The sequence below is a fragment of the Bufo gargarizans genome, chromosome 4 (genome assembly GCF_014858855.1).
Source record: "Bufo gargarizans isolate SCDJY-AF-19 chromosome 4, ASM1485885v1, whole genome shotgun sequence".
Lineage (NCBI taxonomy): Eukaryota > Metazoa > Chordata > Amphibia > Anura > Bufonidae > Bufo > Bufo gargarizans.
The window spans coordinates 131,367,546-131,394,765 of NC_058083.1; the positions used below are offsets into that span (position 1 = coordinate 131,367,546).

Below are 27,220 nucleotides of genomic sequence, written 5' to 3' on the forward strand. Positions count from 1 at the left end.
TTTGTTTAGTGTCCCAACTTTTTTGGAATCTGGTTTGTACTTGCAGGTCATCCACAGACTTAATAGCCCGATTAAGTATTGTATTTCTGTGTCACTGGTGCAAAGGAGGTGTATTGCACTCATCAAAAATGCCTACAGGTCACCCACAGACTTCAAAGTCACATAAAAAACATAACACTGTCCCTCACTTGCAGCAGCATCCTGTCCCTACACTAGTTAGAGCAGAATGGCGGCGCAACATGTGATCTGGCATTTATGCATGCAGGGTCATGTGCTACGCCAACCAATCACAGCCATGCCAATACTAGGTATGACTGTAATTGCTTCCAAGTGCCCACAGCTTAAACGCTTGTTTATTGGCTGTGCTGCAGCCTTTCAACAAGCTTTATTTAAAATTCAAACACGAATACGGACTTTCGCGCCAATGTCCGTTTCGGATTTAGGTGACGGCACACTGTAATGTTCGGTATGAACCCGAACATTACAGTCCGGCTTTGCTCATTCCTATCTACAAGTGACATCGATTCAGGGTTCATCAAAGTTTATTTTGCTTTGGCAGAGGACCTCTATGGAAAGTGTTATTTAAATATAGTGTTGGACCCTCAAAGCTTTTTGTTTGTTTTATTTTATCCATTTCATGCAGGGGTGGAGAGAAAACTACCTTATCAATGGCTTTTCCTGACATGGACTGAGTTTAAAACTATGGACTGAGTGCTTTAAATTGATATCTTCTAGACTGTGTGGAATTGTTCAACTACATCTTTCCTAATTGCAGGATGCTGGGACTGGTAATGTAGTGTTCAGGGGTTGCAAAAGTCAACGACTCTAGGTGTGATAAAAGACAGTTTTTGGTGACCTGACTGTCACCCAACAAGAAAAGAAAACACTGGTCTGGCATGCTGAAGTAGGCCTTGTCACTCATACTATGGCTCTCCAGGGGTGGACCTCAAAGGTATTCATCTGCCCAAGACTTACTGAACAACCAGCAGGGTGGATGCAACGATCTGCAGACCAGTGAGGGAAGGAGGTCCAAGTGTTACAGGTCCTCCCACAGACAAGGTAATGGACTGTCTAACACCCACTGATAAGATGCTCTGAAACCTGAACTTACACCTTCAAAACCCCTTCAAATAAATAAGGAGTAATAGACTGAACTTTGAAACAAGACAATAAAGGACTATGCAGTTGCAGAAAACATACAAAAATGGACATTTGCACCAGAGACTTTGATATTCAAGAAGATCAGAAGTGAAGAAGACCCCAGTGAGACACTTATTGTTAGTAAAACACAGTTTTTTATAAGGGTATTTTTTAAGCACTGATTGGTTCTGTTGTTTTAATTCTGTTCCCTTTTATTATTACCATTCTGTGTAATAATGTGTCTTGTAAATGTAGTACCCATTTCCCATTGTGCTAATGAGAACACATTCCTGAGTGATCTCAGAGACATGTTAGATACACTATAGAGGAGGGGCTATTGGGAATAACTGTAGTCGTAGTCTGCACTAACAATAAAATGGGATTTCACCAGTAACTTCATCCTAGGTAGGATGTAAGTATGGAGTTGCCCTATCTTTCGTACACCCTGGGGTGTTGGGCATGTTTTATAACTTGGTAGACAGCAATGTGTTATAGCATGATCGACTTGACCCCTACCCCATACTTAGTCTAGAGATTTTTATTTATTTTTATTATTCTGTATGTGATTCGTTTGTGTTATCGTATATTTAATCACACTTTGATAAATATATTTATTAACTTAGCCCGCATAAGCTTATTCATTCTCAAAACTTTCGAATTCACGATAAGTTACATCTACTACTTGCACAATAAATCAATGACTACTCTATACACTGTATTGTAGCATTAATAATATAAAGATTTAAACTTGTGTTTTTTTAAACATGATAGCACTTTTAAAATGTATTACTGACAATGTCATAGATCAGGTAGACTTACCTGCCAAGTCTGCAGTTGTCTGTAAACCTGTAGTTACAAACTGTGAAGCTGCTGTTGTATGCAGTGTTGTAGTCGCAGTAGTGTTGCTTTCAGGTCTTGTAGTTGGTTGTGGTGAGTCCGGTGTGCTGGAAGTCCATATGGTCTTTGTGCTTGTTATAGCTTCAGTACTTGTCTTTGATATTGATGAAGATGCTGATTTTATGCTAGGAGCTACAGTTGTATTATCTGTTTTGGTTTTGAATTATAGAAAATGGTAAAAATGATACTGATGAAGTTGCAATTTTTATTTTATTTTTAAGTATAATATGCATTGCTTTGTATCCAAAAAGGAAAATTAAGTGAGGTCTATTTGGTGTAGAATGTCTGACCAAACTAATGTAAGCTGCATATATAAAATGGATGAAAACTGATGTTAAAAACAGAGAGACATGAGACATATTTTTTTTTTTACTGTCATGTAAATGTGCCCTCCAGGGGGTAGACACAGACAGCAGAGGGCCCCTGTGCAAAGAATGTGCCTGCCCCCCAATCATCCCTCCACAAACCACACATACAGACATACACATATACAATATGTGCATAATCCTGGAAGACCAAGGAGAATATAAGGCTGCACAGTGCTTTTGGCCAACAATATGTCGTGCAACCAAGGATCACAGCAGTACAATGCATTGAGTTAAAATTAACAGAGTAGCATTGTGACCTTCAAGTTTCCTACAATCACAATCAGAAAGTCGCAAGAAATTCAGCAGGTTGGATTTTTTGGTGACTGTCGGGTCACGGCCCCATTTACTTTACTGTAGCGTAGTATTGCTTCAGGCTTTGGCGGCACAATGTGTGTTGCAGCCACAGCCACCTTGTGGTGCTAGTCTAAGGGACCATTTAGATGGCCATATGTGTTTTGATATGATAACACTTTTAAAATGAATTACTGAAAATGTCATCAATCAGGTAGACTTACCTGTCAAGCCTGTAGTTGTCTGTAAAGTTGTAGTTAAAAACTGTGAAGCTGCCATGGAATGCAGTGTTGTAGTCGCAGTAGTGTTGCTCTCAGATCTTGTAGTTGGTTGTGGTGAGTCCGGTGTGCTGGCAGTCCATATGGTCTTTGTGCTTGTTATAGCTTCAGTAGTTGTCTTAGTTGATGAAAATGCTGATGTTGTGCTAGAAGCCACAGTTGTCTCACCTGTTTTAGTTTTGATTCATAGAAAATAATAAATATACACGAATAAAGTTGCAAGTTTTATATTTTTTTTAAATACTATAATTTGCTGTAGAAAATGATAAAAAATACACTAATGAGATAAGTGGACGTTAAAAACAGATAGAAATCTTCTTTTACTGTCTGTGACGCTTCGCGATCTCTGCAATACCGATTACCGAATAAATCGCAAATGCATCCTGTTTTAAAATTTCAAAAATCACAAGAGCCCTCTATTGTCTTTACAAAACTCTATAAAAGTGCCCTTTCTATAGTCTGGGTGGTCCCAGCACAGCAGGGGTCCTAACACCCTAAGCCTGGTCAGACACTTTAGAGAAGAATGACAGATCCTTATCACGCAGCTGGTTGGTACAAGAAGGTAGATGACCTGAAAGTCACCTCCAATCCATAGATTTCATATTTTTCACATATTTTCTTCATATTTCATGGGTTAGTAAAATACAAAATGAGCAATCTCTTCATAGGTTGTTTAGGTTATTCTAAAACACCTTCCAGGAAATCTGCAAGCAAATCAGAAATTCCCGCTTTAAGATATAAAGGTTCTCAGGCACACTATATTGTCTTTTAGTCATATTTGGTATCAGATGACTTGTAAAGTTCTACTGATTATAAATATGAACTCTATTTCTTGATTTGACTTACGGGTACTGATAAACTGGCAAAGCAAGGATGCTGCCAGACTTTCTCTATCTGGGGCAAGAACTGCCCCCTGTTCCAATTACACAAGGCTGGACTTGTGTGTGTCATAGCCACTCCCAGTTACAGAGTGGGTAAAAACACAGTGACCCACTCAGGTCCTGGTCCTGGATCTACCATCTGAAGTTGAATAACATCATGACTGCCTGCTGGACAAGGGCACCATCTTGGATTATTCCTTGCAAAGACTATATCTTTTACTGGACTCTACCATGGTAATTCTGAACTTACAGATATTCTATTCCCTTTCATCTCTTACTTATTTCTATCCAACCAATCTGTTTGACTGGCAGGTATATTTATCTGTAATTATACACAACCAAGTCAAGGTGGTTAATAGTATCAATAGTGAGCTAGACCCTTAAATCCAATAATATTTCACAAATACTGGGTAGCTTAATAAAACTTAACATTTAATAATCTCAAATAAAATAGGATAATAAGATAGGTCCTTTTAAATTAAAAAATGTTGCATTGAATACAACTAGAAAAACTGCATGAGTATCTACAACTGCAGTATAATCACAAAACCGGAGGGGACCCAATAACAGGGGTAGCGGTAAAAAATATATATAGTGAGAGGAAAATATCAGATAGAAGGACACAATGCTGGGTCACAAGCCCTAGGTGTCCCTAAATCTGTCCCCTTCCCCCCCCCCCCTTTCCTTCCCTTACTGGCCCTAGAGTCACCCTTACTAAATTTAGACTACCCAGCTTCGTCCGACAGTTATGAACAGTTCCGATCACTCCTGACCCACTGGTAGTCAAAAACAAAAAACTGACAGAGAATAAGGTTCGCAATACAGTGTTACTGCCTGATTGATTTAGGCCTTGATGGTTTAACACTAATATTACTCAACAGGCTAGGGATCTAATGTTATCCCTTAGATTGTTAATCAAACATGTCCTGACGCATTTCATTGATGGTTATCAATTCCTCAGGTGACTAAACTATATACTTCTGACCAATAGATGTCAGGTCACTATTCAAACAAGTGTAAAAAACAATAAACACTAGACAGTTATCCTTCAAGCTGATACAATATAATATAATCAGCCCAAATCCTTGTGACCACAAAGTGTCAGGTCACCAGTCAAATCAAGTGTAACAAATTAACACAAGTTGATTATAATCCAAGCTAATATGGTGTGATCAGCCCAGATCCAATTACATTCAATGCTCAAAATATATAGGGTGTTCACTCCCATACATTGAATAAGCCATTATGATCAGATAATAACCATAGATATTGTCAGCTGTTCAATGTAGTGTGCACAGAGCGCTCAACAGCGGTAGTACAAAGGCACATAGTCACCATTCACTCATACTCATCTGCTCAATGTTAGATGATCATTGTTCACAGACAGGTGATGCGGATGTCTCTCCTTGGCATCCTGCGTATGGCAGCAGCGATGGAAATACACTGGCATGTTTAAATCGCCGCGCTTCTCCGCCTATTCCCCGCCCCTTTACATCACATGACCGAATCACATGTCGAGACATGTGTCCTTCTCCCGGTCACATGACTGAGCAGCTCCAGGAAGTGTTGAAGGTATAAGCATACAATCACTACCTAGCAACCATTAAAGCATGCCGACGTCACCAGTGGGCGGGATCGTCGTAATGCAATGGGTAAATATTCCAGGTGCCGATACTTATTTACTACCTGGCGGCCACTATTGCTTGTCGACATCATCAATGGGCGGGATGGTCGCAATGCATTCAATTAGACTATTGGGCAATATTAGTCCTCCTTATGCAATGCTCCAATAATATATATATCCTAGGGATTTACCAGGTCCGCACATCCCAGGGAAATGTTACAGAATTTACAAGGCTGATCTTTATAGTTTCTAGCGCAACAACAATTAACTATACATTATCCTAAATTCAGCAGCTATCGTAGTCAAGAGCCTACATACTGGCTAGTCCTTTGATTTTGGACATGGCATGCTAGTGGATCACATCCACATCCGTAGATGTCAGACATGATGACATTGACTGCCTACTGGGGTATCTGGACAAAAGGGGGGGGAAGAGAGAGAAGGGTGGGAGGTGGTTAAAAGCAATCAGGGGTCAATGTAGCAACTGAATGACAGCTGCTCATTGAGCCCCATAGGGTACACCGTATTGCTGAAAAATCCACCACGTTTCTCTCTGAAGGACCCTCCTGTCCCAGTCCCCTCCTCGTCTTGGTCGTGGAACCACCTCAATCCCTATAAATTTAAGGCTGGAGAAATCACCATTATGTGTGCCGTTGATATGTTTTGCCAGCGGTGTCTCTCTTTTATTTCTTATATCACCGAAATGTTCCCCCACTCGTCGCCGCAGCTCACGAGTGGTCTTGCCCACGTATTCAAGGCCACAATCACAATTTGCCTTGTAAATCACCCCTTTAGTACGGCAGTTCACAAAGTGTCTAATTTGATATACCCTATCAGTGACATTGCTACTGAAGAAACGTCCCTGGGTGATATGTGGGCAGGCTAGACAGCCACTACAGTGATAACATCCCGTGGGACGACGGAGCCACATTTCCTTTGTGTCTTGTGTCTCACTGAAGTGGCTGTGGACCAGGCGGTCTTTTAGGCTAAGGCCCTTGCGATAAGTTACTTGCACAGTTTTGGAAATCACTTTCTTGATGTCAGGGTCAAGTTGAAGGATTTCCCAGTGTTTTCTCAACACTTGCTTTACCTCTTCTGACGCCCCATCAAAGGTTCCTATGAGGCGTATGGGGCCACTGTCTATCTTTTTAGGTTTCGGATACAGTAACGCGTCCCGATTACTGTCACACGCTCTTTTATATGCTGATCTGAGAATGTAATCAGGACAGCCCCTCTCACGAAATCTGCATCGCAGGTCATCCGCTTGTTGTTTGAAGTCACCCCTGGTGGAACAGTTCCTCTTGATCCTTAGGTACTGTCCCACCGGGATCCCTCTTTTCAGGGGTTGTGGGTGGTGACTACTCCAATGCAGAAGAGAGTTCGTAGAGGTGGGCTTCCTGAAAGTTCTCGTTTGGATCAGACCATCTGTGCCCCTTGATATTTCAATATCTAAAAATGGAAGAGTATTAGTTCTAAATTCCAATGTAAATTTCATGTTGATAGAATTAATATTCAAAACCTGTACAACGTCCACAAAGTCCCTTTCCTCGCCCTTCTAGATGACAAAAATATAGTCTATAAACCTGGCCCATGTAATCACATGTATGATGTGATTTCTGGGTATGTCACAAAATACCATGGTCCGTTTCCACTAGCCCAGGAACAAATTTGCATATGATGGGGCACATGAACTCCCCATCTCGGTGCCCCTGAGCTGGTGGTAAAGGACCCCATCAAAAAGGAAGTAATTTCTCATCAATATAAATTCAAGTAGACGTAGTACAAAAACATTGTGGGGATGAAATTGTCGTCCTCTTCTACTGAGGAATCTCTCCACTGCCCTCAGTCCTAGTACATGAGGTATGGAGGAGTACAACACCTCTACGTCAATAGAGGCCAATGACGTGTCTTCCTCCAAAGATACCCCCTCGAGACGACCCGAAAGGTCACTCATGTCTCTCAGGTATGAGGGCAGTGTCTTCACAAACGGCGCCAAAATACGGTCTAAGTAAATCCCTGTGTTTTAGGTCAGGCTATTCACCCCTGACACGATAGGGCGTCCTTTCAGGTGAGTGCTTCCTTTGTGAATTTTTGGCAAACTGTAAAAGGCAGCTATCGTAGGATGTTTTGCATATAAAAAATCTAACTCCTCTCCTGAAATCAGGTTTTCTGTCTTTGCCGTTTGTAATATGAGAGCTAGTTCTTTTTGAAATTGGGTGGTCGGATCCCCACTTAGCTTCTCATAGGTCTTCCAACCCCTAACAAAGCCTGACACATTTTTTTATAATCAGCTTTGTCCATAAACACAATGTTTCCTCCTTTATCAGAAAGTTTGATGGTCACATCCTTATTGTGCTCCAAGTCTACCAATGATTTGTATTCTATTTTGCTACAATTAAATCCATATTTAGAAGTAGTGAGGTTTATCAGATTGCGACATACCTGGTTTACAAATACATCTATGCAAGTTGGATCCCCCAGAGGTGGCTTTTTAAGGCTCTTGTTTTTATTGGAAGTAAAGGTGCCTTTCCCTTCCTGGGGAGTACTTTTGCTCAGGTTAAATAGTAGGTGGACATCCTGTAAAATATCTGGTGAGATGCCCAGTTCCCTACTCTCTCGTTTATCCACTAAGGCGAAGTGTTTGCACCATCTAAGTTTTCTAGCGAAAAGCTGGATATCTCTAACCCAGTTAAATAAATTAAAGCTAAAGGTGGGGACAAAGGAGAGGCTCTTGGTCAGGATACACATTTCTGACTCCTGTAACTGTTGACTAGAGAGATTGACTATTTGATTAAATTGCCTTGGGGCCTGCTTGTCTGTGGTGGTGACTTGTGAAACCCCCAATTGAGTAATGGATAAGGTGCTTCAAAAAAATCTTGCCCACCAAAGTCGTGTCCTCTTCGTTGATTGTTTCTCCCTCCTCTACCTCTGTAACCTCGTGTCCTCTGTCGACCCCTTTCCCTACCTCTATTATAGTGCCCCCCTTCCTTCTCGTTCTCTGAGATATCGGTGTCACTAGATGTAATATCTAAATCAGGCCGTTTGGTTTGTGGTATGCCACGATCTAAAGTGGAATATACTCAAATTATCTCTAAAGTCTTGAAGGTCCCTGTTGAACTGACGGTGTTTACGTTCTTTGAACTGGAATTTATCTAAGGTATTCTTAAGTTGCAGTTCTCTGTTGCTAAAGTCAGTCTCAGTTTTAAACTTACGTGTGAGTTCAATCTGTTCCTTGAGCTTGGTCTCCAAGGCAACCAGATTGATTTTCTCTTCGTCCAGCCGGAGCTGCATAAAACGCAACGAGCTCTTAGTGGCCTTCTCCTCCCACTTACTCATTAGTGAAGTGGTTCTACATCTACCTGCTAGGGTCAGGGTAACCCTCAAACCTCTGGGTACGATTTTGTTTTTTAAATAATTTTCTATTGATTGTATTTCCCACCACGAGTTAATTGGCTCTTTATAGATTTTTGTGAGATATTTAAATTCTGCTTTAAAAGAACGTACGTATTTACTCTGTACTAGGGTTTTCTCTGCGATGCAGATTTCGTGAGAGGGGCTATCCTGATTCAGATCAGCATATAAAAGAGCGTGTGACAGTAATCGGGACGTATTACTGTATCCGAAACCTAAAAAGATAGACAGTGACCCCATACGCCTCATAGGAACCTTTGATGGGGCGTCAGAAGAGGTAAAGCAAGTGTTGAGAAAACACTGGGAAATCCTTTAACTTGACCCTGACATCAAGAAAGTGATTTCCGAAACTGTGCAAGTAACTTATCGCAGGGGCCTTAGCCTAAAAGACCGCCTGGTCCACAGCCACTTCAGTGAGACACAAGACACAAAGGAAATGTGACTCCGTCATCCCATGGGATGTTATCACTGTAGTGGCTGTATAGCCTGCCCACATATCACCCAGGGATGTTCCTTCAGTAGCAATGTCTCTGATAGGGTATATCAAATTAGACACTTTGTGAACTGCCGTATTAAAGGGGTGATTTACAAGGCAAATTGTGATTGTGGTCTTGAGTACGTGGGCAAGACCACTCGTAAGCTGCGACGACGAGTGGGGGAACATCTCGGTGATATAAGAAATAAAAGAGAGACACCGCTGGCAAAACATATCAACGGCACACATAATGGTGATTTCTCCAGCCTTAAATTTATAGGGATTGAGGTGGTTCCACGACCAAGATGAGGAGGGGACTGGGATAGGAGGGTCCTTCAGAGAGAAACGTGGTGGATTTTTCAGCTTAATACTGTGTACCCTATGGGGCTCAATGAGCAGCTGTCATTCAGTTGCTACATTGACCCCTGATTGCTGTTAACCGCCTCCCACCCTTCTCTCTCTCCCCCCCATTTTGTCCAAATACCCCAGTAGGCAGTCAATGTCATCATGTCTGAAATCTACAGATGTGGATGTGATCCACTGCCATGCCATGTCCAAAATCAAAGAACTAGACAGTATGTAGGCTCTTGATTACGATAGCTGCTGAATTTAGGATAATGTATAGTTAATTGTTGTTGCGCTAGAAACTATAAAGATCGGCCTTGTAAACTCTGTAACATTTCCCTGGGATGTGCGGACCTGGTAAATCCCTAGGATACATATATTATTGGAGCATTGCACAATGAGGACTAATATTGCCCAATAGTCTAATTGAATGCATGGCGACCATCCCGCCCATTGATGACGTCGACAAGCAATAGTGGCCGCCAGGTAGTAGATAAGTATCGGCACCTGGAATATTTACACATTGCATTACGACGATCCCGCCCACTGGTGACGTCGGCATGCTTTAATGGTTGATAGGTAGTGATTGTATACTTATACCTTGAACACTTCCTGGAGCTGCTCAGTCATGTGACCGAGAAGCAGATTTAGGGACACCTAGGGCTTGTGACCCAGCATTGTGTCCTTCTATCTGATATTTTCCTCTCACTCTATATATTTTTTACCGCTACCCCTGTTATTGGGTCCCCTCCGGTTTTGTGATTATACTACAGTTGTAGATACTCGGAAGAAAAGGGATTGTTGGTCCAGCTTGTATTCGTGGTAATCCAAAGCTTTATTCAATATTCAGTAAAATCCAGGTACAGGAATGCAGGTCTACATGTTTCAGGCACAACAAAATCCTAGCCCTTACTCATGAGTCATGAGTAAGGGCTAGGATTTTGTTGTGCCTGAAACATGTAGACCTGCATTCCTGTACCTGGATTTTACTGAATATTGAATAAAGCTTTGGATTACCACGAATACAAGCTGGACCAACAATCCCTTTTCTTCCTTATATCTATATTTCTCCTGTTTCGGGTGAAGGAGCCGGTCCGCGCTATACTAGTGGAATCCTTGGCAGGTGAGAGCTGCTCAAACTCCTGATTTTCACAAGTTGTAGATACTCATACAGTTTTTCTAGCTGTATTCCATGCAACATTTTTTTTATTTAAAAGGGCCTATCATTTTATTTGAGATTATTAAAAGTTAAGTTTTATTAAGCTACCCAGTATTTGTGAAATATTACAGGTATATTTATCTGTCAGTTTTAATGTATATTTCTGTGTGTATTTTTTATAATAAAACTAACAATTTAATCGTTCTAGTTTTGCCCTTATTACCTGATTATTTGGTCTATGCTAAGAACTCTGTCCTCAGAAGAGACATACTATCGCATTGTCTTATTTTTATAAATTGTTGATTTGTTATCTAGGTTGCAAATAACCATTTCTTCCCTTTAGAAATAGCTTGCCAGGGTCTCTTCACCCCGATTCAATACGAAGAGTGGTGGCAGCATATTAAGTTGGTTTCCCGTGCAAAATCTATAATTTTATATTACCGATTGTACATACAATCGCAATTGTATCATGTATGGGCACACCAACCAACCTTAAACGTTTACTGTGTTCACAGTGGATTCGCCTCCAGAAGTCTCTAGTGGACGAAATTTGTATTGCAACTGTGGCACAGTACAACGGGATTGGCAGGTGGTTGTCACACTATCAGGTAAGGCTACTTTCACCCTTGCGTTCGGAGCGGATCCGTCTGGTATCTGCACAGGCGGATCCGCACCTGTAATGCAAACGCTTAGATCCGTTCAGAACGGATCCGTTTGCATTACCATGAACAAAAAAAAAAATATTAAAATTTTTTTTTGTTCATGATAGTGCAAACGGATCCGTTTTGACTTTACATTGAAAGTCAATGGGGGCGGATCCGTTTGAAAATTGAGCCATACTGTGTCAACTTCAAATGGATCCGTCCCCATTGACTTGCGTTGTAAGTCTGGACGGATCCGTTTGCCTCCGCACGGCCAGGCGCTGAGCGGAGCGGAGGCTAAACGCTGCCAGACTGACGCATTCTGAGCGGATCCGCATCCACTCAGAATGCATTAGGGCTGGACGGATCCGTTCGGGGCCGCTTGTGAGATCCTTCAAACGGAACTCACAAGCGGAGCCCCGAACGCAAGTGTGAAAGTAGCCTAAATTTGCTCTTATAATTGCAATATTCTCCATGTAGCATAAAAAAGATGTTCACTTTATTCTCTGGTTCAGTATAATCATGATAATACCAACGTGACATAGCTTTTTTATTATATTCTACTACTTACACAACAAATCAATAAATTCTCTATACACTGTACACTACGTGCAGAATTATTAGGCAAATGAGTATTTTGACCACATCATCCTCTTTATGCATGTTGTCTTACTCCAAGCTGTATAGGCTCGAAAGCCTACTACCAATAAAGCATATTAGGTGATGTGCATCTCTGTAATGAGAAGGGGTGTGGTCTAATGACATCAACACCCTATATCAGGTGTGCATAATTATTAGGCAACTTCCTTTCCTTTGGCAAAATGGGTCAAAAGAAGGACTTGACAGGCTCAGAAAAGTCAAAAATAGTGAGATATCTTGCAGAGGGATGCAGCACTCTTAAAATTGCAAAGCTTCTGAAGCGTGATCATCGAACAATCAAGCGTTTCATTCAAAATAGTCAACAGGGTCGCAAGAAGCGTGTGGAAAAACCAAGGCGCAAAATAACTGCCCATGAACTGAGAAAAGTCAAGCGTGCAGCTGCCAAGATGCCACTTGCCACCAGTTTGGCCATATTTCAGAGCTGCCACATCACTGGAGTGCCCAAAAGCACAAGGTGTGCAATACTCAGAGACATGGCCAAGCTAAGAAAGGCTGAAAGACGACCACCACTGAACAAGACACACAAGCTGAAACGTCAAGACTGGGCCAAGAAATATCTCAAGACTGATATTTCTAAGGTTTTATGGACTGATGAAATGAGAGTGAGTCTTGATGGGCCAGGTGGCTGGATTGGTAAAGGGCAGAGAGCTCCAGTCCGACTCAGACGCCAGCAAGGTGGAGGTGAAGTACTGGTTTGGGCTGGTATCATCAAAGATGAGCTTGTGGGGCCTTTTTGGGTTGAGGGTGGAGTCAAGCTCAACTCCCAGTCCTACTGCCAGTTTCTGGAAGACACCTTCTTCAAGCAGTGGTACAGGAAGAAGTCTGCAAGGTAAGAAAAACATGATTTTCATGCAGGACAATGCTCCATCACACGCGTCCAAGTACTCTACAACGTGGCTGGCAAGAAAGGGTATAAAAGAAGAAAATCTAATGACATGGCCTCCTTGTTCACCTGATCTGAACCCCATTGAGAACCTGTGGTCCATCATCAAATGTGAGATTTACAAGGAGGGAAAACAGTACACCTCTCTGAACAGTGTCTGGGAGGCTGTGGTTGCTGCTGCACGCAATGTTGATGGTGAACAGATCAAAACACTGACAGAATCCATGGATGGCAGGCTTTTGAGTGTCCTTGCAAAGAAAGGTGGCTATATTGGTCACTGATTTGTTTTTGTTTTGTTTTTGAATGTCAGAAATGTATATTTGTGAATGTTGAGATGTTATATTGGTTTCACTGGTAAAAATAAATAATTGAAATGGGTATATATTTGTTTTTTGTTAAGTTGCCTAATAATTACTAAAATAGCTAAAACTAAAAACAAACTAAAAACTACTTCCAAAAATATTCAGCTTTGATATTAATGAGTTTTTTGGGTTCATTGAGAACATGGTTGTTGTTCAATAATAAAATTAATCCTCAAAAATACAACTTGCCTAATAATTCTGCACTCCCTGTATTGTAGCATGGATAATATATAGATTTATACTTGTGTTTTTTAAAATATGATAGCACTTTTAAAATTAATTACTGACAATGTGATAGATCAGGTAGACTTACTTGTCAAGTCTGTAGTTGTCTGTAAACCTGTAGTTGCAAACTGTGAAGCTGCCGTGGGATGCAGTGTTGTAGTCGCAGTAGTGTTGCTTTCAGGTCTTGTAGTTGGCTGTTGTGACTCCAGTATGCTGGCAGTCCATATGGTCTTTGTGCTTGTTATAGCATCAGTAGTTGTCTTTGATGATGAAGACTCTGATGTTGTGCTAGGAGATACAATTTTCTCACCTGTTTTGGTTTTGATTCATAGAAAAAGATTTTAAAAAATACACTGATAAGGTTGCAATTATTTTTTAAGCAATAATACGCATTGCTGTGGATTCAAAAAGTAATATTAAGTTTGTCTGGTGTAGAATATCTGACCAAACTAATGAGTTAATTTTAAGCTTCATATCTAAAATGAATAAAAGCGGACCTTAAAAAAATATATACAGACTTTTTTTTTTTACTGTCACATAAATATGCCTTTATATTTGAAATATTCTTCATGTAGTATAAAAAAAATGTCACTTTATATTTTGGTTCAGTAAAATTATGATAGTTTTTTTTTAAATATATTCTACTACTTGCACAATAAATCAATGAATACTCTATACTGAGTATATGTATATGTATTTTAGCATGGATAATGTTTGTGTTTGTATTATATACTCGGTCGAAACACGTAAGCGATATTACTGGGATGTTTTCCTTTTGTGTACAGGGACCAATAAGTATTGAACAGTTTTAAATTCATCTACTGGAGACGGATTTTTGTCCATACAAGAGAGACCTCCCTCTCCAAAGTGCCAGCCTTCGGTCAGATGTCAAGCTAGTACAGTGGAAGGCAAGGTACAGCACTTCCTTTGAGTCTTGTGTCTCACTGAAGTGGCTGTGGACCAGGCGGTCTTTTAGGCTAAGGCCCCTGCGATAAGTTACTTGCACAGTTTCGGAAATCACTTTCTTGATGTCAGGGTCAAGTTAAAGGATTTCCCAGTGTTTTCTCAACACTTGCTTTACCTCTTCTGACGCCCCATCAAAGGTTCCTATGAGGCGTATGGGGTCACTGTCTATCTTTTTAGGTTTCGGATACAGTAATACGTCCCGATTACTGTCACACGCTCTTTTATATGCTGATCTGAATCAGGATAGCCCCTCTCACGAAATCTGCATCGCAGAGAAAACCCTAGTACAGAGTAAATACGTACGTTCTTTTAAAGCAGAATTTAAATATAGTCCTGCCAACACTTCTGCATCTAGTGTCATTGGTATGGAGGCTACTGTGCCTTGCAGACCCATGGCCTAATTATACACTACTCACAAAAAGTTATGGATATTTGGTTTGTGGGTGAAATTTCGGGATCTTAAATGCGCTGTAACCTTTATAGGTTAAATTAATGCAACCTTCTCTAAACTTTTGAATGAACATGTCTAGCCAATCAATGTTTTAGTACATTATGCATAACTTGCTGTTCTCTAACAAGGAGCTTAACGGCAAAATTCATAACAGGTGTTTGATCCAGGAATCACACAATACAGTTCCTGGTTCATCATGTGTTTCACATTTTGACATCATGAGACCAAAATCACACCTAACAATTTATTAACAGTACCTCGTCATTGCGAGGCTTCAAGCATGATGTTCTAAGACAGAAGAGGCCACTGAGTTTAGAGTGTCACAGAATGTCATCAACAGGTTGCAACAGAGATACAGAGAGTCTGGAAGAGTCACAGTAAGGCATAGAAGTGGACGTCCTTTGGCCATATACCACACTGATGACCACTTCATTGTGAACAATGCCCTGCAGAACCAGATCATGAATTCCACACAACTCCAGGCACATTTAAGGGAGGCGAGAGGCACCCAAGGGTAATGTCAGATTATTTACATGAGCGTGGTCTGCCTGCTAGACGAGCTGCAACAGTACCTGACCACACCGCCAGACCCTGTTTTACATTGGCCAGGGAGAATCTACGCTGGACGAGGGACCAATGAGCCTCAGACTTACCTGTCAAGTCTGCAGTTGTCTGTAAACCTGTAGTCACAAACTGTGAAGCTGCCGTTGGATGCAGTGTTGTAGTCACAGTAGTGTTGCTTTCAGGTCTTGTAGTTGGTTGTGGTGAGTCCGGTGTGCTGGCAGTCCATATGGTCTTTGTGCTTGTTATAGCTTCAGTAGTTGTCTTAGATGATGAAGATGCTGATTTTATGCTAGGAGCTACAGTTGTCTTATCTGTTTTGGATTTAAATTATAGAAAATGATAAAAATGATACTGATGAAAGTTGCAATTTTTTTAAAGTATAATATGCATTGCTTTGTATCCAAAAAGGAAAATTTAGTGAGGTCTATTTGGTGTAGAATGTCTGACCAAACTAATGAGTTTATTGTAAGCTGCATATCTAAAATGGATGAAAACTGATGTTAAAAACAGAGAGACATGAGACATATTTTTATTTATTTTTTACTGTCATGTAAATGTGCCCTTCAGGGGTAGACACAGACAGCAGAGGGCCCCTGTGCAAAGAATGTGCCTGCCCCCCCACCCTCCCTCCACAAACCACACATACAGACATAAACATATACAATATGTGCATAATCCTGGAAGACCAATGAGAATATAAGGCTGCACAGTGCTTTTGGCCACAATGTGTCGTGCAACCAAGGATCACAGCAGCACAATGCATTGGGTAGCATTGTGACCTTCAAGTTTCCTACAATCACAATTAGAAAGTCGCAAGAAATTCAGCAGGTTGGAATTTTTTGTGACTGTCGGGTCACGGCCCCATTTACTTTATTAGTTGCGGTGTAGCGTAGTATTGCTTCAGGCTTTGGCAACACAATGTGTGTTGCAGCCACAGCCACCTTGTGGTGCTAGTCTAAGGGACCATTTAGACGGCCATATGTGTTTTGCAGTTTGCAAATTGCGGATCCGCAAAACTCGGAGACTGCCTGCGTGCGTCCTATGATAGAAAATGCTGATTCTTGTCCGCAATTGCCTACAAGAATAGGACATGTTCTATCTTTTTTGCAGGGCCGAGGAACAGAAGTACGGATGCGGACAACACGCAGTGTGCTGTTTGCATCATTTGTAGCCCCATTGAAATGAATGGGTCTTTTTCACACATCCTCGCAGGCACTCTCACATACACAGACTGTCCTACATGCAGAGCCTCTCACATACCCACACTGTCCTACATGCAGGCACTCTCACATACACACACTGTCCTACATGCAGGCACTCTCACATACACACACTGTCCTACATGCAGAGCCTCTCACATACCCACACTGTCCTACATGCAGGCACTCTCACATACACAGACTGTCATACATCATACATGCAGAGCCTCTCACATACACAGACTGTCATACATGCATGCACTCTCACATACACAGACTGTCATACATGCAGGGCACTCTTAAATACACACACTGTCCTACATGCAGGCACTCTCACATACACAGACTGTCCTACATGCAGAGCCTCTCACATACCCACACTGTCCTACATGCAGAGCCTCTCACATACACAGACTGTCCTACATGCAGAGCCTCTCACATACCCACACTGTCCTACATGCAGGCGCTCTCACATACACAGACTGTCATACATGCAGGCACTTTTACATACACACACTGTCATACATGCAGGCACTCTTACATACACACACTGTCATATATACAGGCACTCTCACATACACACACTGTCATATATACAGGCACTCTCACATACACACACTGTCATATATACAGTCACTCTCACATACACACACTGTCATACATGCAGAGCCTCTCACATACCCACACTGTCCTACATGCAGAGCCTCTCACATACACAGACTGTCCTACATGCAGAGCCTCTCACATACCCACACTGTCCTACATGCAGGCGCTCTCACATACACAGACTGTCATACATGCAGGCACTTTTACATACACACACTGTCATACATGCAGGCACTCTTACATACACACACTGTCATATATACAGGCACTCTCACATACACACACTGTCATATATACAGGCACTCTCACATACACACACTGTCATATATACAGGCACTCTCACATACACACACTGTCATACATGCAGGCACTCTCACATACACACACTGTCATACATGCAGGCACTCTCACATACACACACTGTCATACATGCAGGCGCTCTCACATACACAGACTGCCATACATGCAGAGCCTCTCACATACACACACTGTCCTACATGCAGGCACTCTCACATACACAGACTGTCATACATGCAGAGCCTCTCACATACACAGACTGTCATACATGCATGCACTCTCACATACACAGACTGTCATACATGCAGGTACTCTTACATACACACACTGTCCTACATGCAGGGCCTCTCACATACACACACTGTCCTACATGCAGAGCCTCTCACATACACAGACTGTCCTACATGCAGAGCCTCTCACATACCCACACTGTCCTACATGCAGGCGCTCTCACATACACAGACTGTCATACATGCAGGCACTTTTACATACACACACTGCCATACATGCAGGCACTCTTACATACCCACACTGTCCTACATGCAGGCGCTCTCACATACACAGACTGTCATATATGCAGGCACTTTTACATACCCACACTGTCATACATGCAGGCACTCTTACATACACACACTGTCATATATACAGGCACTCTCACATACACACACTGTCATATATACAGGCACTCTCACATACACACACTGTCATATATACAGGCACTCTCACATACACACACTGTCATACATGCAGGCACTCTCACATACACACACTGTCATATATACAGGCACTCTCACATACACACACTGTCATACATGCAGGCGCTCTCACATACACAGACTGTCATACATGCAGAGCCTCTCACATACACAGACTGTCATACATGCATGCACTCTCACATACACAGACTGTCATACATGCAGGTACTCTTACATACACACACTGTCCTACATGCAGGGCCTCTCACATACACACACTGTCCTACATGCAGAGCCTCTCACATACACACACTGTCATATATACAGGCACTCTCACATACACACACTGTCATATATACAGGCACTCTCACATACACACACTGTCATATATACAGGCACTCTCACATACACACACTGTCATACATGCAGGCACTCTCACATACACACACTGTCATATATACAGGCACTCTCACATACACACACTGTCATATATACAGGCACTCTCACATACACACACTGTCATATATACAGGCACTCTCACATACACACACTGTCATACATGCAGGCACTCTCACATACACACACTGTCATACATGCAGGCGCTCTCACATACACAGACTGTCATACATGCAGAGCCTCTCACATACACACACTGTCATACATGCATGCACTCTCACATACACAGACTGTCATACATGCAGGCACTCTCACATACCCAGACTGTCATACATGCAGGCACTTTTACATACACAGACTGTCATACATGCAGGCACTCTCACATACACACACTGTTCTACATGCAGGGCCTCTCACATACACACACTGTCCTACATGCAGGCGCTCTCACATACACAGACTGTCATACATCTCTTTTTTATATTAATAGTATAATCTTTATTATTTTCTTTTGAAAACGTATACACAATCATCACATCAATACCGCAATAGAAAAATCCGTATTACAACTTTAATAGATATTATACTTATTCCTTATCACCCAAATACCCACCTGCCACCCCTTGGAGAGAGAGAGAGAGGGAGAGAAAGGGACTGAAAAAATAAAAATAAAATAAGGGTTCTAGACCTAATATGGAATTTTTTTCCATATCTCATGCATTTCTTCAGAATTTTTAGTATGGCACTCAGTCACCCCTTGAATTTTAATGAGATTAACGACTACTTCTCGCCACTGTCTCACTGTAGGCGGGTCTTCCTTTACCCATTTCCTAAGTATAAGGAGTCTAGCTTGAAATAGTACTTTACCGAGAACCAATCGTACTTCTTTCTTTAATTTCAGATGTTCAGTTACTCCCAATATACAAACTACTGGATCTTCAAGCACCTGAACATCCAAGAATACAAGTACAATCTCTGCTATCTCTTTCCAATATCTAAAAAGTTTGGGGCATCTTCAAAAACAGTGTATTAGATCTGAATTCTCTCCCCTACATTTTGGGCACTTATCTGAAGTTCTCACACCCATTTTCTTTAGCATCATAGGAGATTGATGTAATCTATGTGTACCCCTATCCGAGACCGTAGCATAACTTCTAAGAGAATCTTTCCATTTCTCTTCCGTTTTTCCTAGCAAGTATTGTAATCTGTTCTTTCTTTCCCTCCATCAATATCCCATATCTTTTTTTTTGTTATGCCTCTTTTTTCTCCTCCATTAGTGAATTTATCTATTCTGTCTGATTGTTCCTTTCTATATTTGTCCACCTTTACCACTGGAATAAACTGAAGTAGTATATTGAATATACGCCTATAAATACAATCGAGCAAATAATGTGAGGATAGGCGCTAAAACAAAATAATAATATCTTTATTAATTGTCTAATTAAGAAAAAAGGGGATATCAACCGTCAGTATGGTGTTCAATACTGACTATAACAATTGTGAAAACACTGGTATATGCCAAACAGCGCCACCATCTGGAATACCAGAGTAGTCTCACAAGCTACTAACACATAAAGGGCTCAATACACCACAGGGTTCAGGATGTGTGACCCAGGGTGAAAGGTATCGAGGGGATGTATTGGTATGGGAATTTCACCAAACACCACTCCAAAACAGTGAGAGCCAGCGCGCAGACTCTCACTGCACTAATAATCACAGGTGCTGGACTATGGCAGAGCACATACAATCACTCCAGGTGGATTGAAGGAGCAATGGTTGCCCTGACATATCCCTTATTGGCAACAGCTCAACGCGTTTCCATGCATTGGGGATGCATTTCATCAGGAGCTATGTGCACCAGGTTAATGATAGAGCCCAGAGCCTCAGTGGTGTTTCACTGACCGAGGTAATGGACGAACAGTGATAGAGATCCCTGCCTAGCACCGTTTTCCTCTAGTGTGAGGTACGGAGCTTTACAAACAGTCACTATCCTGCCTGAGCTAGCAACCTCTAGGCTGAGGTGCTGCGTGCTAGTGTGCATATGATTCGGCACTGTGATGGCCGCAAAGCGGCCCACAGAACGCCGAGCTTTACAGGGTGAAACCCCGCCCTGTTAGACACGCCTCCAACAATCAGCCAATCCGGCCAGGAGGCACGGCACAAGGCGAACCAAAGGCTAGAGGAAGGAGGAACACAGTGAGTCTCAGGGAAAGCGCAGAAAGCGCCACATAAACAAAACAAGGAATTAACAAGGCGGCTTTACATCCAGTTACCGCAGCATGGACACCTTTACTATAGATATACAGTGAAGGAGGGTCACTCCAGGAGATGTATATAAACGGACAGACACATAAATTCATGTGTATATCCATTTGTATCAGTAATCATACACATGAATCCATTCCTCATAGTCCATTGTACAGTATCACAAAGAAATCAGCCTGGTCACTAAATAAACGGGACGTATGAGATCGCATCATTAAGGCCAGATGGTTTGATGGTATTCAGAGAAAAAATCCATCTCGCCTCTTTTTGTAACAAAATGCGATCATATCAGACCTGCCAGATGTCCAAATTCTATCAGATCTTCTTGCTGAGGGACAAAGAGATCCAGGTGATGGTCCGTTCACTAAGCTTAGATTACCCTCAACTAAAATGCCACCTATTGGTGACTGCACCCCAATTGATACATTTGTGTCTATAGTGTCCAATAAGTTGAGTCAGATTGACATGCATGGACTTAACAGTGACAATTTGAATGACCAAGAAAGAGGGGCCTTGTGGTTATTGCAACAGGACAAAGAAGTGGTGATTAAATCATCAGACAAAGGCGGAAATATTGTTGTTCTTGGGCACGAACAATACCGTAATATCCATGATGGGGATTCTTTACATATTTAATACCGTAATATGTGTATGAGCGTGCTCAAGGACAAGTTTACATATGAACTACTTCCGTCTGATCCCACGCCAGCTTACAAGATGGAATTGTCCTGTATTTTGAACCAAGCCCTTGAGAAGAAACTCATTGATAAGACTGAATTGGCTTTTTTGTTACCTGCACACCCAGTCACTGCGGCCTTTTATTGTCTCCCCAAAGTTCATAAGGGGTATGAACCTTTAAAGGGGAGGCCGATAGTGTCTGGGAACAATTGTTTGACAGCCAATATCAGTACTTATGTTGACACCATCCTGCGTCCATTCGTTAACAGCTTGCCCTCACATGTAAGGGATACTATGGATGTGCTGGGACGCTTGGATGGTGTCCAATGTGACAGTGGTACCTATCTAGCTAGCTTGGACGTGGAGGCGCTCTACAGCTCAATCCCTCATGGATTGGGCTGTGGAGCGATCCTAACGTTCCTTCAGCAGAGAGGTGAACAATACAGGGACCATAATGCCTTTGTAATGGAACTGTTGAGTTTCATACTCACACACAATGTATTTTTGTTTGATGGCTCTATTTTCCACCAGCTCAGGGGGGTCGCAATGGGTAGTCCCTGTGCCCCGACTTTTGCGAACCTTTACCTGGGCTGGTGGGAAAGGGAGGTAGTGTTTTGTGAAGATATGGAGCGATTCACGGATGTTGTCCCCCTCTGGATCAGGTACATCGATGATGTGCTGATCCTGTGGGGGGGCGACAGTGAGTTGTTCCGTGAATTTGTTGCGCTCCTCAATAATAACACCGTGGGACTTTTCTTCACCTCAGAAATGGATATGAACAACATTTCCTTCCTGGATCTGTCCATTTCATTGTCTGCTGATGGGCATATTAGTACCAACGTCTTCAGAAAGCCCACAGCTACTAATAACCTTTTGAAATGGGACAGTGCGCACCCTTTGGCCCTTAGGAGAGGAATCTCTAAGGGCCAATATCTGAGGGTGAGGAGGAACTGTTCTCATCTTAGTGACTTTAGGGTGGCTGCTAAAGATCTCCAGCAGAGGTTTCGGTGTCGTGGTTATCCTCAGCAGTGTCTTAAGCAGGCTTACCAGCACTCAATGAGCACCAACAGGGATCTGTTGTTGTCTCCGAAAAAGAGGGACACTAGTGAGAACATCGTGAGGATTATTGGGACGTTTGACAGTGCCCATGACAAGGTGCGTCATGTCCTTAATGAGCACTGGGACATTTTGAAATCTGATCCAGATATTGGTGGTATGATTTCAGCCAACCCTTCAGTCACTTATCGCCGCAACAATAATTTACGTGATATGTTGACGCATAGTCTGTACACCAGCCCCCGTCCGCAATCATGGCTACGAAACCCACTTACAGGTACGTTTCCTTGTGGATCCTGTAAATTTTGTGGGTTCATCAAAAAATCTAAAAGCTTTACTAACAGCACTGCGGACAAAATGTTCTTCATTAAGTCTTTCCACAATTGCAAGTCAGTTGGTGTTGTGTATTTAATGACATGTGTATGCAACATCAAATATGTGGGTAAAACCATCAGAGAGCTAAGAAGACGGATTGGGGAACATATTCTGGATATCACCAATCTCAAAGATACGCCAATTGCTCGTCATGTTCTTGACCTTCACAGGGGGGATACATCATCGGTCAAATTTCAAGTGATCGACTCTGTGAAGCCGTCACCAAGGGGCGGTGATTATGATCGCATATTGTTACAAAAAGAGGCGAGATGGATTTTTTCTTTGAATACCATCAAACCATCTGGCCTTAATGATGCGATCTCATACGTCCCGTTTATTTAGTGACTAGGCTGATTTCTTTGTGATACTGTACAATGGACTATGAGGAGTGGATTCATGTGTATGATTACTGATACAAATGGATATACACATGAATTGATGCGTCTGTCCGTTTACATACATCTCCTGGAGTGATCCTCCTTCACTGTATATCTATAGTAAAGGTGTCCATGCTGCGGTAACTGTATGTAAAGTCGCCTTGTTAATTCCTTGTTTTGTTTATGTGGCGCTTTCTGCGCTTCCCCTGAGACCCACTGTGTTCCTCCTTCCCTTAGCCTTTGGTTCGCCTTGTGCCGTGCCTCCTGGCCGGATTGGCTGATTGTTGGAGGCGTGTCTAACAGGGCGGGGTTTCACCCTGTAAAGCTCGGCGTTCTGTGGGCCGCTTTGCGGCCATCACAGTGCCGAATCATATGCACACTAGCACGCAGCACCTCAGCCTAGAGGTTGCTAGCTCAGGCAGGATAGTGACTGTTTGTAAAAGCTCCGTACCTCACACCAGAGGAAAACGGCGCTAGGCAGGGATCTCTATCACTGTTTGTTCGTCCATTACCTCGGTCAGTGAAACAACATTGAGGCTCTGGGCTCTATCATTAACCTGGTGCACATAGCTCCTGATGAAATGCATCCCCAATGCATGGAAACGCGTTGAGCTGTTGCCAATAAGGGATATGTCAGGGCAACCATTGCTCCTTCAATCCACCTGGAGTGATTGTATGTGCTCTGCCATAGTCCAGCACCTGTGATTATTAGTGCAGTGAGAGTCTGCGCGCTGGCTCTCACTGTTTTGGAGTGGTGTTTGGTGAAATTCCCATACCAATACATCCCCTCGATACCTTTCACCCTGGGTCACACATCCTGAACCCTGTGGTGTATTGAGCCCTTTATGTGTTAGTAGCTTGTGAGACTACTCTGGCAATCCAGATGGTGGCGCTGTTTGGCATATACCAGTGTTTTCACAATTGTTATAGTCAGTATTGAACACCATACTGACGGTTGATATCCCCTTTTTTCCTACCTTTACCACTGTCCTCAAAGCGTTCCTAAGCTGGAGGTATTTATAAATATCCTTTTGGGGATCCCAAACTCCCTAGCAAGTGTATTCAAGTCCTACAGTTTATCTTCTTCAAATACTTGACCTAGATATTTCATCCCCTTTTTTTCCCAGTCTTCCCAACTCCTAATCGTTTGCAATTCCTTTAAATTAAAATTTTTCCAAATAGGTGTATAATCTCACATACACAGACTGTCATACATGCAGGCACTCTCACATACACAGACTGTCATACATCATACATGCAGAGCCTCTCACATACACAGACTGTCATACATGCAGGCACTCTCACATACACAGACTGTCATACATCATACATGCAGAGCCTCTCACATACACAGACTGTCATACATGCAGGCACTCTCACATACACAGACTGTCATACATCATACATGCAGAGCCTCTCACATACACAGACTGTCATACATGCAGGCACTCTCACATACACAGACTGTCATACATCATACATGCAGAGCCTCTCACATACACAGACTGTCATACATGCAGGCACTCTCACATACACAGACTGTCATACATCATACATGCAGAGCCTCTCACATACACAGACTGTCATACATGCAGGCGCTCTCATATACATAGACTGTCATACATCATACATGCAGGCACTCTCACATACACAAACTGTCATATATCATACATGCAGAGCCTCTCACATACACAGACTGTCATACATGCATGTACTCTCACATACACAGACTGTCATATATCATACATGCAGGAACTCTCACATACACACACTGTCATACATGCATGCACTCTCACATACACAGACTGTCCTACATGCAGAGCCTCTCACATACACAGACTGTCATACATGCAGAGCCTCTCACATACACACAATGTCATACATGCAGAGCCTCTCACATACACAAACTGTCATACATGCAGAGCCTCTCACATACACAGACTGTCATACATGCAGAGCCTCTCACATACACAGACTGTCATACATGCAGAGCCTCTCACATACACAAACTGTCATACATGCAGAGCCTCTCACATACACAGACTGTCATACATGCATGCGCTCTCACATACACAGACTGTCATACATGCATGCGCTCTCACATACACACACTGTCATACATGCAGGGCAGGCACTCTTTTACATTACATAACATATAGATCCCTTCCTCACCTCCTGGCTCTGTATTGCTGGTTCTTGTGTCCTCAGCCAGGCTCCTCCCCCTCTCAGTAGCAGGCTCAGGCTCCTCCCCCTCTCAGTAGCAGGGCTTGGGCTGCACACAGCAGCAGCCCTTCCTTCCTTCTAGCAGAGCTAGCTCTTTGGAGGAGAGGCTGTCAGTGGTTTTGAGTAACAGTTTGTAGACCAATCAGCTCTCCATCTCCTGGCCAGTAAGGTTGGGTCCACAAGGTCTTATTTTTTATAAAAATCGCTGCAAAATGTGGTATTTTTTTTGCCACGATTTGTTAAAAATCAGATCTTGTGGATCCAGCCTTACTGACCAGGAGTGCTGATTATACTAAAACCTACCAGCCCTCCTATGAACCAGCACTGCTATTCAGCCCCTGACCAGCAGATCATCTCTCAGTCCCTCTGAAGTTCAGGAAGGGGGCCCCATTACAGTCAGCTACTTTTCCTACTGTGTGCAATCGCACAGTGGGAGGAGCTTACCGGCAACTCAGAAAGCTAATTTGCTAGTCACGATCTCCCCAGTGGGCCAGTCCAAGCTGGGCCCCCTCACACGCTGGGCCCCTGTGCAGCTGAACCAGGTGCACAGGCGGTATGTCCGCCCCTGCCCTTATACGGTACTTGCAATATTCTCTATCTAGTATAAAAAAGATGTTTACTTTTTACTCTGGTTCAGTATAATTATAATAATACCAAAATACAAAAGATTTTTTTATTATATTCTATTGTATTGTATTGTACGGGTATTTTTTTCATTACTGATTGACTTTGTTACTTTCATTCTGTTCCCTTTTATTATTAGCCTTCTGGGTAATGATGTGCCTTGTAAATGTAGTACCCATCTCCCACATTCCTGAGTGATCTCAGAGACATGTGTGATACACATTGGAGAAGGGGCTGATAGTAATAACTGTGGTCTGCTCTAACAATGAAATGGGATTTCACTAGGAACTTCATCCTAGGTAGGATGACCTGTCTCTTGTGCACCCTGGGATGTCGGTCATGTGTTATAATTTGGTAGACAGCAATGTGTTATAGCATAATCAACCAGATCCATACCCTAAATTTAGGCTAGTGATGTTTTTAACTTTTTATTATTCTATATGTCAGGGGTGGCCAACCTTACATACACAAAGAGCCCCAAAAAAAAACATATGACTACCAGGAGCCACAAGCTATACAATTACACATGAGTCACTGTATTTTTCGCCCTTCAAGATGCACCTAGGTTTTTAAACAAAGAAAAATAAGATAAAATAAATATTTTTCAACCGATCTGAGGTCTGCTAAAAATATTTTTTTCTTATTTTTCATTAGCAGAGAAAAAAATATATATATTTTTCATCAGACCTCAGAGACTCCTAAATCAGATCCCCAATCCTAATCTGACCTACAATAAGATCCCTAAACCTCATCAGACCTCCAAATCAGACCTCCAAAATAAGACCCTCAATGCTCGGATCAGGCAACA

At 42.3% G+C, this 27,220-nt stretch overlaps 1 protein-coding gene across 4 annotated transcripts in view; it reads right to left on the bottom strand.

Annotated features, from left to right (window-relative positions):
• Positions 1–27,220, bottom strand: part of LOC122936379 (mucin-2-like) — a 135,320-nt gene that overhangs the window by 46,070 nt on the left and 62,030 nt on the right. For all 4 annotated transcript variants that reach the window (XM_044292561.1, XM_044292560.1, XM_044292562.1 and 1 more), the window contains exons 12-15: positions 15,711–15,932; positions 13,729–13,950; positions 2,921–3,142; positions 1,960–2,184 (exon numbers count right to left, since the gene is read on the bottom strand). In XM_044292561.1, coding sequence (XP_044148496.1) covers positions 1,960–2,184; positions 2,921–3,142; positions 13,729–13,950; positions 15,711–15,932 — 891 coding nt within the window. The remainder of the gene's footprint in view (positions 1–1,959; positions 2,185–2,920; positions 3,143–13,728; positions 13,951–15,710; positions 15,933–27,220) is intronic.